At 51.3% G+C, this 15,996-nt stretch overlaps 2 protein-coding genes across 7 annotated transcripts in view; one reads left to right on the top strand and one right to left on the bottom strand.

Annotated features, from left to right (window-relative positions):
* The window catches only part of UBAP2L (ubiquitin associated protein 2 like), a 42,593-nt gene extending 35,637 nt beyond the window's left edge, over positions 1-6,956 (bottom strand). For all 6 annotated transcript variants that reach the window (XM_063146134.1, XM_063146136.1, XM_063146135.1 and 3 more), the window contains exons 1-2: positions 6,892-6,956; positions 438-567 (exon numbers count right to left, since the gene is read on the bottom strand). In XM_063146134.1, coding sequence (XP_063002204.1) covers positions 438-527 — 90 coding nt within the window. In that variant the 5' untranslated portion in view covers positions 528-567; positions 6,892-6,956. The remainder of the gene's footprint in view (positions 1-437; positions 568-6,891) is intronic.
* An 833-nt stretch (positions 6,957-7,789) lies between these two features.
* On the top strand, positions 7,790-15,289 carry C21H1orf43 (chromosome 21 C1orf43 homolog). Its single transcript, XM_063145975.1, has 7 exons — positions 7,790-7,982; positions 10,928-11,029; positions 11,826-11,943; positions 12,064-12,117; positions 13,287-13,453; positions 14,171-14,229; positions 15,003-15,289. The coding sequence occupies exons 1-7, from the start codon at positions 7,860-7,862 to the stop codon at positions 15,196-15,198; spliced, it is 819 nt and encodes a 272-aa protein (XP_063002045.1). The 5' UTR covers positions 7,790-7,859; the 3' UTR covers positions 15,199-15,289.
* Positions 15,290-15,996: the final 707 nt, after the last annotated feature.

The following is a 15,996-nucleotide window of genomic DNA, read 5'->3' as shown; positions in this document are numbered from 1 at the left end:
CTGGGAAATTTGACCCCTTGCGCTGTCTCCTTGTTGAAAGAAATTTAGGAATTGATAAAGCAGCCTTCCCCAATGTGGTACGTTTGACCAGAGATCTCATTACTCCCAGCCAGTGTGGGGAGGATGAGAGTTGCAGTCCAACCCATCTGGACATTACCGAGTTGGGGAAGGCTGGGCTAAAGACTTCAGTAGCACCATCCAGCATTTGCCCATAGAAGCCAGGCCTCTGCCTCACCTCTAAAGCAGACCAAGTTAAGCTGCATGCTAAAAACAGACAGCCAGGGTGTGGAGAAATTCCCTTCGTCTCCCACGAAGATGTTAGGGCCAGGTGCCGCGGTTACTCACAACTGAGCAGGTAAGAGCAAGAAGAGAGGACTCTACCCCACCCCCATGCCAAGCCAACCGGTTTCCATGGACACTTCCCACTCGGCCTTTACCTGTGGCCGCTGCTTGTGTTGTGCCTGGTTCTGCGTCTGCGTCTGCTCCCAGCTTCCCCGGGCTCGGTTAGTGCCCACCGATGTCATCATTTACAGTATATACAAATAACAGTATTTACAAGGTAGAACTCTGCAAGGAAGGGTGGAAGAGAGGGGATTTAAAAAATGGAAGCCAACAAGTGGATGGCCCAGCCGCAGTAAGAGTTCTCAATTGCCCTGGAACAGCAAAGGATGTTTTTGCACATAGGCACCTTATACTCCCACTTAAAACAGAATAGCCACACACCTACACAGAAGCATCTCTCAGTCCCTTTATCATAGGATCACGCATTCCCATTGAGTTCTCCCCTCCCCTGTAGCCTTAACCACAGCGAAACCCCCACAAGCCAGAGACTTTGAACTTGTGCCTCCCAAATCTAGCCTTGACTCCTCATCGTATCCGTTGGATTCGCACCAATTCTCAAAGGGAGAGAGCTCAATCTCAGCTTGTTCTTCAGCCATTCAACGCCAGTTGAAAAAAGGGCTTTTGATACAGCACGTCCCCAAGGAAAGTTTCCATTACCAGTGGAAAATTACAGGTATGTTGCTACACGCCACCAAAAAGCAACTTTGACAAAAGCTGGCACCTTCGAGGGGCAGCAGTGCTGCCCAGCCCAGCCATGCTCCTTTCTCACCTCTCCACATCCAGCCACTCTTGGAGGGTTGGCCGCCCCTGACCTCATGAGTTCACATTTTGAAGCGAGGTTTGAACCAGGCAGTTTCCTGACTCTCAGCTTAAATTCTAGCCCTGACATCACAACCGCTCTCAGCAGGACTAAATGAGGCCATGGCAAGCAAGACAAGCCTCACATTTTTAGAAGCCCGATATATCTTTCTCCATTCTATTCTACCCTCCGCAAGAGTCACGCAACACTTTTTTTTTAAAGGCCTAATTTGGGGAGGGGGGCATCACTCAGCAATGCCTGCCAAAGCTCCTAGGTGCAATCCCTCAAAACTCCAGTTAAACGGATCTCGGGTAGCAGGAGAGTGAAAAGACCCTTCTCTCTCCGACTCTCTGGAAAGAATCCACCAGCCAGGGTAGAGAAAGCCTGGCGAGGTGGGCCAGCAGTGTCATCTAGTATAAAGAAGCTTCCTACATTCCTTCCCACCTTATCTCTCAGTTTAAGGGGAGCAACACCCGCCTGCAGTTAAGTTTTCAGAGGCAGACGGAGTGCCTCTTGGCTTTGTGCCATAGCACCACACACAGCTTCCTGTCCTGCCAGCTTCAAGGAGAGATCCAGACCTAGATCTAAACAATCCTCCCAAGCCAAGCAGTCTGATGTCCCAGCGGCAGAGCTGAAGAACACTATATTTTTAAATAAAATATTTCAGAGATTGCTTCTTTTCCCCATTTATAACCTAAGAGGGTTGTCGGAAAGATCTCACCAGAGTGTGAACACCAGTTAGAGAAGACAAAACTTAAGAGGATCTGTGCTGGATCAGAAAAAAAGGACCATTATCTACTCCAGCACTCCAATATCTCTGTAGCAATAAGCCCAGGATACCCACAAAACGAGACAGGAAGGCAACGGCCGTCTCCTGCGGCTGCGCCGCAAGGAATTAAGGCCCGGAGATACTGCCCCTGAATCAGGAGGTTCCATGTTGCTAATAGCTGCTGGCAGACTTGTTTTCCTCCTCCATCCACAAAATTCCCTTCTTTTAAAGTAATCTAAGCCACTGGTCTTCACCACATCTTTTGATAGTGACTCTCTTAAATTAAACTGGACTGGATAGATCAATGATCCGACCAGTTAATAAGGCAGCCTCATATATTCACCTAACGCTGAAGAGTCTTACTACTGCCTCCCTCTACCTCTGAACACACAAGGTACAGGACTGCTAGGGAAGCACTCTGGGACTACTTATTAGGTAAATTCCTGATTGCCACGAGGATATCATCGAGTGAGTCTAAGAAAAGAACCTCACTTCATGCTTTGCATTAGAACATCCGTGGCTTCTACCTGGTGGGTGGAATAAACTTCCTGTTTATACATCAGGCCTTTTCAGTCAATGACATTCGTTGGTTTCATATTTAAGGTTTATTCCCACACAGGTTTTTTCTGAGACTGTAAGATTGATTCAGGTGCCTCCAGAGGTGGGAATTTGGGGAGGATTTTAAAACCTCTCTTTGTCCCTGCAGATCACAGTTTCAATGGCAGCATAAAGAACAAACATGTTTTCCCACCAGCCTGGGCAGCGACGAAACTTGGCATGACAGTTTGAAAAATTACAAAGAACCATCTTTAGCGCCAAATTTCAAGATGGATATTGAAAAGGACACAGGCAGAAAGGGGAAAAATGCAGCAAGCAAGATGAAAGGTTTGTAGACGTAGAAAAATGCTAAATAAATTGATGCTGTTGGCTAGGTAAAAGATGACGCAAGAAAAAGGGGGAAATAAATAAGGCTTCCTTTAAAGAATAGCTGTTCTTATCCTATGGGGTTTACATCTCAGGATGTTTGAAGCTAAGAATTAGGAAAGCAGTACTGATATAAGACTCTTTGCGAAGTGTTAAAAGTCCTACAAGGCGTAGGACTATTATTGATTACTTCAATAATCTTTACAATACTCCAGTAAGTCAGGCCACTATTAATATTCCATGTTACTGGAATAGTGGGTAGATAGTAGTTTGCATCCAAGAAATGGCATTTTTAAAACATCTAAGCATTTATATCCAACTCTTCTGCCCAACAATTATCTGAGTGCTGCAGTGCTGAGATGAAAACAGAGGGCTTCCGGCTCATAGCTCGACTGCTTAACCACTACGCTAAAGCAGTGCAAAGAAAATCCTTCCATCAACAGTAAACAAGCACCCCAAGAACTCTATGCAATCTTCTCCTATAGAATGTTTGAAGGAAAGGCGGTCATGCCTGACAGGAGACCCCTGACCATGTATCAAAGAAGAGGACTGGGTCCACAGAGCACCTTCAGTTCTCCAGGACTCTAAGAATAAAGTAATAAGAAAGGTTATTCTTCTTTGCTGGAGAGAATAAAAGCTGGAAAAAGCCAACGATGCTGACAGGCTGTTTATGCTTTCGGCACCCTAACCAGGCAGGCTTTACAGGAGAGAACAGCCCAGGTAGACACAGCAGACAAGCTGCTTTGCTTTTAATAAAGCGTTTTTGCAACCAACGCGGACATTCTCTGGACATTTACCTGGGAGGAAGTTGCACCGAACTCAGGGGACTTTGGTGCAAACATGCTCAGAACTAGGCTGCATGGGAGATTACCACACAAATGCAGTTCACTAAAATCTGCGAAGTCTCCATAATACATCTTACTTTGTTTATTAAACTTTTATGCCACTCTGTAATTAGAGCTCTCCAAACAGCTGACAAAAAACACTACACCAAATTGCCTTGAAACTCAGTTTGGATTATAGTTGCTATATAAATTTAGGTAACAATAATAAAATTACTGATTAATAATAAAACAGTCAAAGCTGACAAAACTCTAAGGATGTAATCCTTTGCATGTTTAGGCAGGGGGGAAAGTCCTACAACTCCCAGCATGGCTGGCTGGGGAATGCTGGGAGTTGAAGGACTTTTCTCTGTCTAAACATGCACCGGATTGCATCCCAAACCAGCTTTCCCCAACCTGGCGCCCTTCAGATCCTTTGAACTACAACGCCTAGCATTCTTGACCACTGGCTATGCTGCCTGGGATTGATGGCATATGTAGCCCAAAACATTTGGGGAAGGCTGCTCCAAACCATTTAAATGTATTTCCTTGAAATGAGAAGTTATTCTGACATTTTGACTAGTTAAAAGAACCTCCTTTGAAGAATAGCTGTTCTTATCCTATGGGGTTTTACATCTCAGGATGTTTGAAGCTAAGAATTTAGGAAGCAACGAAAGTCAGGCTTTGGTATGTGAGGCCTGGGCTCTCAAACCCCTGCTTAAGAGTAAAGGGAGCAAAGAATTAGTAACATATTTTCCGAGCCTTAAAAAAAGGAGCAAAAAGCCAAGAGTCCTGCAAACTAAGCAAATGGTAGACCGGGGTGGGGAATCTCTGACACACACCCCCACCATTGTTGGGCCACAACTCCCATCACCCCTGGCCATTGGCAGTGTTGGATGGGGCTGATGGGAGCTGGAGTCCAATATCATCCGGAGTGCCACACATTCTTCATTTCTATGGCAGATACAACTTTCATTTTCCGTCTGTAAAGCAGGAACTGCAGCAGCCTGCTTGAAAGGGATTACTTTAAGGATGAAATTTTGTCTACGTTACAGCCTTTCTCCCTAAATGCTACACACTGAGTCGAAACCTTCCAGCCCAGGGGAACTTTGGCTCCTTCAGCAGGCCACCAGGCACAGAGGGTTAGCAAGGCACAGAGAATGTACGTAAAAAGCCATGCTGAACAGACCAAGGCTTCACCTCATCCAGCATTCTGTTCACACAGTGGCCAAGGAGATACCTGTGGAAAACCCACAAGTAGGAGATGAGTGCAACAGCAACCCCCCGCCCATGTTCCACAGCATACTGCCTCCGATGCTGGAAGTAATATACAGCTTTAATGACTAGCAGCCACTGATAACAAATCCCATAGTTTAACTGTAGCCTCAGGTCCAAATGGTAGAATCGTGTGCTGGCAAATTTGCTTTCTTTCAGCCTATCCTAGTTCACAGGAACGTTGGATAGCAACTTGGGCGCTAATCCACCAGACTTGGGCAACCTGGATTCAAAGCCCTGTGTAGTCACATTGCTCACTGGGGCCAGTTACTCTTTCAGCCTAACTGTCACAGGCTCTTGGGTAAGCAAAAAACAGAATCACTGCTCCCCCCACACACGCTTGATTACAGTGCCCTGAATTCTTTTGGAAAAAAGTACAGTATACAAAAATAGAAAAAAACTTGAAAAGAAAAAAACAATAATTATTTATCACAGCTGCAGGAAATGGTTTATGGGCCCTGTCCTATAGGCAAATTAACAACCCAATCCTAAATATACTTTTGCAGAATCAATGTGGCTTTTTCTACAGTTGGTGTGCACAGGAGTGCAACTTGACTCCATGAGAAAGTATGCCCCAATGAAAGCAACGAGGCTTCTGCCCTAGCAAGCAAAAAGAGGATGGCACTTAAGGGGCAATGCATGGTTAACTCAGAAGTAAAAGCCCACCTTGCATAATCCCAAGTGAAGCGTCTTTAGTACCCTCCAGATGTTTCGGACTACAGCTCCCAGCATTCCTTACCACTGGCCATGCTCGCTGGGCTGATGGGAACTGAAGCCCCAAATTACCTGGTTGGGGGGAGGGGGAACAGCTGACTTACAGGTTTTCAACTAACAGCCCAACCCTACGCATGATTTACTCGGTAGTAAGCTTGGCTGCTTGCAACGGAAGTTACTCCCTGGGAAGCATGGCTTAGATCCTGGCACTAGCCCTGGTTTTGTTACTTAAAACGGTGCAGCGAGGGACTTTTCCCGGCGTCTCGCCACGCAGCTTCCAGGCGGCTTTTGGGGGGGGGGGGTGTTTACGGATTAGCGGAGAGAGGAGGAGGGATCCGGGTGCCCCAATTTACCACCTTCGCCCCACGAGAGACGATCTTGGGAAGGCACGAACAATGGAAGGGGGTTCCGGTTCCCAGAAAGGGAAGGAGTCTTCCCGCCCCCCGCACCGCACCGCTTGCAGGAAACCCGAAGGCCCCGGCAGGGCCGGCGGGCGGGCGAGCAAGAGGGACCGGCGGTTGCCGGCTTGGCCGGGGCGGGGTTGTTGTTGGGTAGTTTTTAAGGCGCGGGGAGGGAGCGAGACGTGGGGCTTTCTTCGGTGGAAGCGGAAACAGCCAGCGAGGGCCTCAAGGTGGGGCGAGAAAGGATTTCTCTTTTCTTTTCGGGGGAAGGGAAGCAAGGGGGAACAGCGGTTCGCCCGGCAGTGTGTGAGCAACAACAACCACAACAAAAAGGAGGAGGAGGAGGATTAAACTCTTCTTTAAAAAATAAAAATAAACCTGAAATAGGTATATAGCTGTATTTTCTTCCCCAGAGAAGGGGTGTCCGGGTCTGACTGAGCCCGACTTAGCCCTTGCTTACCCCGGCTACGCGCGCCACGCAAGCCCCCGGCTTCGTCCCGGCCGACTAGGCCGCAGCGGCGCTCGAGACCGGAACTGCTCCCCTCCTCACGCCCCCTTCTTCCTCCCGAGGCCCGGATCCCCTCCCCCTTCCTTGCTTCCTTCCCTCACAGAGAGACACATATTAAAGCACACACACCGGTCGGTTCAACCATTTCTATCCCGCCCCCACCAAAACCTCTCGTACATGGGGGGTGGGGGGAGAGGAATTCTCCTCAGGAAAAAAGAATAAGAAATTATTATTAGATTACAAGGAAAGGGGGGGGGGAGAAAAGAGAGAAAGGGGCGGGGCCGGCGCTTAAAGGGCCCGCGCGCAATTCCCGGCGCAGGAGCTGCCGCCAACTTTACCTGAGTCTCCGCCGCCGCCACCACACACACTGACAACTAACCCAGCGCGGCCGCGACCGCCCCCTACCACGTGACGTGGAGGGGGCGGGGACCCGGGGAAGCTTCGGCTCGCCTGAGTCACGTGGCGGGATCGCGATCACGCCCCTTTCCGCGTCTCTCCCTTCTCGGACAGGAAGAAGGGAAGGTGGGTACGCATGCGCACACAGGCGTGTTTGTTTTGTCCCCCTGCTCTCGACTCACCCCGCCACGTGACTCTCTTTCACCGCCTTCTCCTCACAAGGTGGGGTATTTTTCTGCTTCTTACGCACTACGTATTAAGTAGCCTCGATCACAAGCGCCAATCATCACTTCCGGTCCCCATTCGAACCGCCCTCCCACTCTTTGTGGAGACGACCTTGGCGGGGAAACTGGGGTAGAGATACGACGGAGTGAGGAATTATGGGAAGGAGTCGCTTGTTTTCTCTCTCTCTATATATATGTATAAATTCACGCCTCATACACAGCTTCTTCCTAGCCCTCTACGGAGCCCTGCTCGATGCAGCTGCCCCTCCTCCCTGCACATGGACCGCTTTCCATTGGGAACCGGAAGTGTCGCACTTCATAGACTATAGCCCAGCCCTTTGCGCTCCCTGGCCATCCGCTCCTGGTCACGTGACCCTTATTTCCCCTCACGCGCTTCCTTTTCCCCTCCGCCCCTTTCTTTCACGTCGACCATTCACGGGCGCGTCTTCCCAATCCGCCCTTTTCTTTCTTTTCCAAGCGCCATTTCCCCGGTCACCTGATCCAGAACTTCCTCCTTCTCTTCCCTTTTCACCGACTGAGCCGAACCATAGAACTTCGCCTAGAGCGCCGGAGGCGGGGACAGGGCAGAGCCGGTCCTTCGTCACGTGACGTGGCCGCAGCTCGGCTTCGGGGGCCGCCATGTTGTGTGGCCCTTGGGGCGGCCGGGCCAGGCGCCGGGGCCGGGGATGGCGGCGTCCTCCTCTTCCTCGCCCCCCTCCGCCAACGCCAGCCCCAATCCTTCCCCCGGCTCGTCCAGCAAGTGGCTCTCTGGGGTGAACGTGGTGCTGATCATGGCCTACGGGAGCCTGGTGAGGACAAACGCCTGAGGAGGGGGGTGGAGGATGGGGACGGGGAGGCAGCCACCACCGCCTTCCGTCTCCACAGAGAAGAGCTCCTGCGTGTGCGGGGAGAAGCGGGGCGGCGGCTGTGGGGGAGCTTCTCCCCCGGCAAAGGGCCGTGAGGTAGTGGCCGGGCCGGCTGAAGGAAGGGGCGTGTTGTCATGGAAACAGCCCCCCTCCCTTGCCTCCGCCCCTCGCTCCCGTCCGGCTTTTTCAGCTGGGCGATGCTGAGCCCAGGACACCTGGAGGGCGCCACGTTGAGGAACGCCGCTCTGTGCATGCCTCGGGGACAGCTTCCCCTCTTCCCCACGCACCCACCCCGGGCCTGGTCCCCTCCAGATGTTGCTGCACTCTGACTCCCAGCATTCCTGACTGTTGGGCGGGGCTGATGGGACTTGAAGCCCAACATCCTATGGCGGCTTAGGGAAGGCTGCTGCGTCCCGGGGCGTGTGGTCCGCATAGCATGACCGTCTGCTTCTCTCTTCTACTGTCCTTGCTGGTATTTGTTTCTGTTCTGTATTCTTGTTACAGGAGTGGTTTTCGTCTCCCACTTAAGGCCCTTCTTTGTGTGTTTTATTTAGGGAAGGGTGGTCGCTTGGAGCTCTGGCTTTGAATGCAGAAGATCCCAGGGAGCCTTGCTAGATATGCTGGGAGGTCCCATCCAATGCATCTATCTGGAGGGCTCATGCAGTCAATACACAGCTAGAAGGACTGATAATCTGACTTGGGGTGGGGCAGCTTCCTATATTCTTACTGAAACCAGCTTTTCCTCAAAATTGTGAGGACTGGTATCCTTATTTTTAGAAAAGGGGCCATAACTCAGTGGGTCACTACCTGCCTTGCGTGCGGAATCTCCCAGGTTCCATCCTTGGAGTTTCCACGTGGGTTCGGGAAACACCCTTTTCTGAAGCCCTGGCGAGTTGTTGCCAGTCAGTGTAGGCAATATTGAGTTAGATGGAGCAAGGCAGGAATCCAGCGTAGGGTAGGTTCCTATCCAAATTGGCCTTATTCAGAGCCTTGAAAACTAGAACCTTCAGGTAGAGTTGGGAAAGGCCCACATCTGGAGCCCAGCCCCCTTTCCCTCCTTCCTGAGGTCATGTTTCCAAGGGGGAAGGAGCAGCGAGCCTTGGATCTGAGGTTGTAGCGCTGTCTCTGACCTCAGATCCCGTAATCCAAACTATTTGGAAGCGCCGTCTCCCCAAGATGCTGTTTAAGGGTCATAGGATTGATCCCTAAGGTAGCTTTGTGTTTGTGTCATATGTGTTATTATTGACAGTGATATATGTGGTGCAATTAATGTGCAAGAAACGTTTTCACAAAGTTTGAGAGGCTTAGAGGGGCGAAAGGTTTGGCCCAGCTTAGTGGAGCAAACCGGGTGTGTGTGTTCTTTTTGTTCTTTTCCTCACCCCGCCCACCACCTCAAACATTCACAGATACATCTTCCCAAATCATGTTTTTCTTCTTTATCTTTATTATTCCTCCCACCCAGATACATTTTCTCCTTTTGGCTGCCTGATACAGACTTCCTCCTTTCCTCCCCTCTGCCTCATGTGGAGCACTCAGCATTAATAGGGGCTGTAGCCTAGCTGTCCCCAAATTGGGGCCCTCCAGATCTGTTAACAGGATGACTGAAAGAACTGGGCATGTTTAGCCTGGTGAAGAGAAGATTGAGGGGAGACATGATAGCACTCTTCAAAGACGTGAAAGGTTGTCACACAGAGGAGGATCAGGAGTGCAGGACCCGGAATAACGGGCTCAAGTTAAAGGAAGCCAGATTCCAGCTGGACATCAGGAAAAACTTCCTGACTGTTAGAGTAGTACAACAATGGAACCAGTGACCTAGGGAGGTGGTGGGCTCTCCCACGCTAGAGGCCTTCAAGAGGCAGCTGGAGAACCATCTGTGAGGGATGCTTTAGGGTGGATTCCTGCATTGAGCAGGGGGTTGGACTCCATGGCCTTGTAGGCCCCTTCCAACTCTGCTATTCTATGATTCTATGATGATTGGGATATGTAGTCCAGCCCATCTGGAGGGCCCCAGGGTAATTTGACATAAGAGTCTCATGTCAGTAAATAGTTCCAATTGCTGTCCTGTTCAGAAATCCTTGGGGAATTTTGCAGGATTCTTATTTTCTGGCTCCCAATACAATGCATATGGGCGGAGCGAAGGCTGCAAGCCTACACAGATGTACCTGGGAGCAAGTAAGCCACAACTGAGCTTACTGAGTAAACAAGCATAAATCAGTCTGCTCTAGGCAACATTTCTACCTGTTCTTTATGGCCAGTCCCACGGAATGCCCTTTGGACTTGTTTCTGAGTGAACAGTACCCAAGTCTGGGTTGCCTAGTTGCAGGATTTCCAAGAACTGCTTGTGCGTTCTTGGAAATAACCCCAGCTGAACTCATTCGGACTTACATCAGGATCAGGCTGCCTTGCTGCAGCCTTAGCTTTCCTCCCAGGTCTGCGTGACGTCTACCTAAACAGTTCTACGGCTAGGATATACATCTGCTGAACTCAGTGGAACTTCCTTTTGAATATAGAGATAGAGGGTCAGGTTGCTAGAAGCCTTTTAAATACCTGAATCCTATATAAATGGACTCGTAGGTTCAATGGGACGTACCTCTCAATAGGGCTGCTGCAAACGTCTATGAGTGAACCGTGTTGCGCTTTCTGATTAGAGCCACTTGTCTTGGGACCGATGCCCTTTTTTATGCCTTCCGGTATTGGCCTCCTGTGCCGAAGCATCACGCTCCTGGCTCACATGCAGGCTATTCACTATACAACTATCCTCAAGGTGCTCCGTGTATATGGATTGGGGGCAGGGGGTGCCTTGACACCCGGGGGTGGAGAGGGGAGGGTTATGAGCCTGTTCCGGCTTTTCAAAATAGTGATGGTTCTTCTTTTGCTGCCTTTTCCAGATCTTTGTGCTGCTCTTCATTTTTGTCAAGAGGCAGATCATGCGCTTTGCTATGAAGTCCCGCCGAGGCCCCCATGTGCCGGTTGGTCAGCATGCGCCTAAGGTTTGTTGGCAAAGCAGGGTGAGGCTGTTGCTTTAAAAAAAAAAATGGTCACCCCAGGTGGAAGAAGGGGTCAGAGCACTCTTCCTATTAGAAGCAAGAAGCTTGAGGATTCTTTAGATTGGAAAGCTATGGGCGGGGGTATTCCGCTGGAGGCTTACATAATTGTGGATGGCATTTGGGGAAGAAGTTAAAAAAAGTCCTGCTTGTGGGCTTCCAGGAAGCCTCTAATTGACCACTTTGGGATGCAGGATGTTAAACTTGGTAGGCCTATGTTTATTCACACTGGTGTTTGCAATAAACAAAAGGACGTACTCCGTTACACGTAATGGAATTAATATTTCCTGTTCCAAGAAATGGTGATGTCCACTCACCTAGGTGGCTTTTCAAGGAGGGAGGATACATCTGTTGACCGCTGGCTGGGAATGATGGAATTGCAATCCAGCTGATCTGGAAGGCACCAGGTTGGGGGCGGCGGTGTTCCTACCTCGAAGCAGCTGCACTGAAACGTCAGTCAGAGCTACTTCTGTGCCTGTTAGCGCTTTGAGATTTCTCCCCAAACCAAGCGGGCTCATGCCAGCTCACATCTTTGGTCTTTCCAGCCCGCTACTGCCTGCTCTTGATTGATGCTTTCTCCCAGGGTTGTTTTTTTACAGCCCAGCAGGTACTACAGATATCATTTTTCATCGGAGGTAGCAGGGATTAAGACTGGGACGGCCTGCTGTGCAAAGCAGATGCTTGCTTGACCACCAGGCTCTGTGACGCCCTCTTCTTCCTTCTCCCACTTTTCTCTGTTCAGGGCCTAAAGGAAGAGATCGACATCCGACTGTCACGGGTTCAAGACATCAAGTACGAGCCTCGGCTGTTGTCCTTCAACGACATCAGGCTGCTTCAGCTGGAGTCGCCTCGAAACCCATGTACTGTGTCATACGTGTGCTGGGGGGGGGGCGGTAGGGGGACTGCGGGGGCCTCCGTTGGTGGCGCCTGCTACGGAGCGTGGGGTCTTGCGCTGACTCGGCTACCTTTTTTTCGTTCAGGTTCTTATAACTACGTGTATAGAATGAAGGCCTTGGATGCCGTTAGAGAATCAGGTAAACATAACTAACCATCACCAGGAACCATTCTAATTGGCTAGTCCCAACTCCTCTGGAGGGCGCCAGGATGGGGAAGGCAGGAATAGGCGGATGCCCCTGGTCTGGAAGGATTTTAGAGGCTTAAACTATGGCTGGTCAACGTGTGGCCCTCCAGATGGTTTGGCCTGTACCTTCCATCAGTCCTAGCCAGCATAGCCAACAGCGTGGAGTCATGGGAGTTGTAGGCGGAAGCACCTGGAGGGCCACAAGTTGCCCACTCCGGCTCAAGTGAAGGCGTTGAAAGCCAGCAGCCCCTGGGTTTAATAGGCACCATTCCGCTTGACCTCCCCTGAAACTGCTCTGGGCGGAGGGAAAGGCAGAGGCAGCAGGAGTGAACAAGGACGGGAATCCTACGTCCACGTGGGAGGCAGCCCGCCGGCATCCTGTGCCCAAGACGGTGGATGATGCACCACCACAGGAAAGCTGCAGGGTGTCTCTTTGACCTCAGAATTCGGTTTCCTAAGAATATTGTCTTTCGTTCTCTTTTTTTTTAAAGCAAACAGGGATCTACCAATGTTGGCTAGGCCTGGTAGCCAACCGTTGTTTCTACCAAGTCAGTGAGGCTTTCTGGTTCGGTTCTTCTTGGCAAGGGTTTTTCATGGGGAGGGAGGGGCCCCCTGAGTCGTCACCCTGATGCAGCGTCTCATCATGAGAGGTAGCCTTATCCCCTTTCATAAAGGGCTCCTTCTGCTTTCCTGTTTTGCCAGGAAAATGGTAACCCTATGGCAGTGTATATTAGAAGCATTTTTTATTTTATTTTTGCTGCTCCCCAGAATGCACTTTATGGTTGCCCTAGGTGAGTGTGTTTGCAGCCGACTAGCTGCAAAGATATTATTATTGTTATCATCATCATCATCATCCCGCCTTTTGCCCAATACTGGGCCTTCACACTTGGAAGTGCGAGGGCTGTGCCTGGCAGGCAATCACAGGCACCAGTGAATTACTAGATAAGATTGTTGAGCGGCTGAGGCCCTTCTCACGACTTCACAGTCACAAAACAAATCATGTTGAGTACAAGAAATCCTACTGATTTCCTCCCCGTAGTTGGTCTGCATTGCGAAATTCTTGACTTAGCGGTCTGCATGTTGCCTTTCAGCACTGAGCAGCATTTTCATCTCTCCCCGTAGATATCCCATTCACTGCCGAAGGCCGGCACCCCAAATCCTTGATAGGGAAGAATTTCCGAGCCTACCTAGTGGACCTGCGCAACTCTAGCACCCCCTTCAAAGGCATCCGCAAGACTTTGATTGACACTCTCCTGGACGGGTACGACAGCGCCCGCTATGGCACAGGGGTGAGTGGTCTCGGCCCGGGGCGCAGCAGAAGGCAGCTGGCCTGCTGGTATCGCAAACGGCAGGTTACAGCTTCCCCCAGCTTGGTCCCCCCCCCAGTCTTTGGGGCTACAACTCCCAGCATTCCTGACCATTGGCCATGCTGGCTGGGTTGATGAAAGTTTTAGTCCAAAATATCTGGAGGGCCCCAGGTCAAGAAAGTTTGCCTTCTTCCTCTCCTCCTCGCTCTTCTTCTCTCTGACATGGTTCGGCTTCAGCAGTAGCCAAGACAGATGTTTCTAAACCTGCACCACTGCCAACGCCAGCAAGTAGCAATCCAGGTTTCAGAAAACAGCCCCAAGTCAAAATTGGGGGTGTCCTCTTTGAGGGGGCAAATGCCAGCCCAACTTACCAGTAGTTGGGTGTTCCTACTGGGGATGATTTCAGGGGGCCCTTTCACCCTTCATCTCTCACTCACACAGAGCCATGAGATCCAATCCTCCCCTCCCTTATATTCAGTTCAGTCTAGAATGGTCTGAGGGCACTTGGTGCTCTTTGGTGTTCAAGGACATGAGGCTTTCCCGTTCTTTTTTCTCCCCCTACCCGGCTTCTTGTTGCTCTCTCCTCCATTACCTAAATGATTAATTGGGGGGGGGGGGGCTGGGATGGCCGTGGTAGTCAGGGCCTGGGATACAAAACCGTCCGGCTTACTTAACCTGCTTTTCTCTCTTCTGCCGTAGACTTTTGGCAAAGCAGAATTCCTCAAGTACCAGGAAGCTTTGTACGAGCTGGCAGCAATGTGAGTTGGTGGACTGGGCATGTCTGGGGAGAGGAATCTGCACCCCGAACCGTACAGGATGGCAGTGGGGGACAGCGGAGGGGTGACAACTGGTGCTGGGCATGATGGGAGTTGCAGTCCCGCACATCTGGAGGGCACCAAATTGAGGGAAGGCTGCCCTATGGGGATTTGAGCCCTGGCCTTTCCCGTCTTCTAAGTCCAACGCTGTGTTGCTGATTTAAAGCATTTTTTTATCCTGCTCTTCAGCCAAAAAGGCTCATCGATCAAGATAAAAAACCAGCCCAGATTGTCCCTGCCTTCACGCTTGCCATCTAAACAGATACGACACAAAAGGAAAGGGGGGTGGGAGGGAGGAGAAGCGCACGCGGGCACAGTTCTCAAAGCTACTGTCCTTGTGATTTCTAGCCGGGCTTTGGGAACGCTTCTAGTGGATTGCCTCCTGCTAGGTCAAGGGTGGGCAGCGTGCGGCCGTCAAGTCGTTTTGGCCTATAGCCTTCACTTTTGGTTGTACTGGCTAGGGTGGATGGGAGTTGTAGGCCCAAACACCTGGAGGGCTACCAGTTGCCCACTCCTGACCTAGGCGTGATGGGAGCCTCTGGGCAACACGGGTGGGATAGCCTGGCTTCCTTTCTCTCTCCCCCTCCTGCAACATGATGGTTTGGCTGCCATGAGCCAACTGCAGCCGCTCCATCACGCTTGCTGTTGGGGCTCTGACCTGCGCGGCCTAGCTGTGCTCTGATTCGGCCACTGTGCGTCTCTCTCCACCGCTGCAGCATCAAGGCCCGAGGAGGCGGCAGCCAGCGGCAGCATCAGTCGGCAGCCAAGGACCTGACCCTCTCGCCCGACATCTCCGGCCCCACCATCCAGGTCACCTACCTGCCTTCCAGCCAGAAGAGCAAGCGAGCCAAACACTTTCTGGAGCTCAAGAGCTTCAAGGACAACTACAACACGCTGGAGAGCACCCTGTGACGCCTCCCAAGCCACCCACGCCCCAAAAAGACGATGACCGGGGGGGGGATGCGTCACCCCTTCTCTTGTGGCCACGGGGTGCCGTTGTGTTGCCCGCCTGGACCGAGAGGGGTCTTTCGTCTGTGCACTGACTGGCGGTCGCTGCATTCCTGTCGACTGTCTAATGCAAAGCAAGTTGCTGCGTGGGGGTGGGGGGGCCCCTGAATCCTCCCTCCCCCCCATACACACACACACAAGCACACTTGTGGTTTTGTAAATAAGTCATTCCATTACCTCTTTAATTTATTGAGAAAGACTCAAGCCCCAGGCATGCCTCTCCCTTGCCACGGCCTGCAAAAAGAGCCAAGAATGGGTCCTCCCTGACCTCTTCCACCATGAAACGAGATCCTCCCTTGGTGTTCCTCCATTCCTTCCTCCCAGCATATCTCTCCGGGTTGTTCCTCCACCACCTCTTCTTCCCTGGAATCTCCCCTCCTAGCTTGCCCTTCTTCCCGGACAACGGGTGGAAGAGGCGGGTTGGGTTGTCAACAACCTGTCGGGCAGGGTGGTTGCTTTCCTGCGGCCTGTCCTTGGGGGAAGGCTGCCCAGAAAGCTGCTTGCGCCAGTGAGCCAAATCTGGTCCTGTTTCCTTCACTCACTTGCTGCATGGCAGCTGAGTGGTGCCCACTGAACTGAGCCAGCCGCATCGCCAACGCCACTTCCAGACCTGGGTCCCAGCACAAGCCTCCTCAGCCTTTTTCCCCTCTCTGGAAACGGGGACACAGCCAGGCCTCCTGTCTCTCTTTTTAAAGCGGCTGT

The sequence above is a fragment of the Elgaria multicarinata genome, chromosome 21 (assembly GCF_023053635.1).
Source record: "Elgaria multicarinata webbii isolate HBS135686 ecotype San Diego chromosome 21, rElgMul1.1.pri, whole genome shotgun sequence".
Classification (NCBI taxonomy): Eukaryota; Metazoa; Chordata; class Lepidosauria; order Squamata; family Anguidae; genus Elgaria; species Elgaria multicarinata.
Note: the sequence above shows the minus strand (reverse complement) of the source record. Positions and strands in the feature narration are given on the sequence as shown.

Bases quoted from the DNA above. Each gene is read 5' to 3' on its own strand.
- C21H1orf43 (XM_063145975.1), top strand. From the start codon at position 7,860: ATGGCGGCGTCCTCCTCTTCCTCGCCCCCCTCCGCCAACGCCAGCCCC. The intron at 7,983-10,927 runs GTGAGGACAAAC...TGCCTTTTCCAG, and splicing joins TCATGGCCTACGGGAGCCTG to ATCTTTGTGCTGCTCTTCAT. The intron at 14,230-15,002 runs GTGAGTTGGTGG...CCACCGCTGCAG, and splicing joins TTGTACGAGCTGGCAGCAAT to CATCAAGGCCCGAGGAGGCG.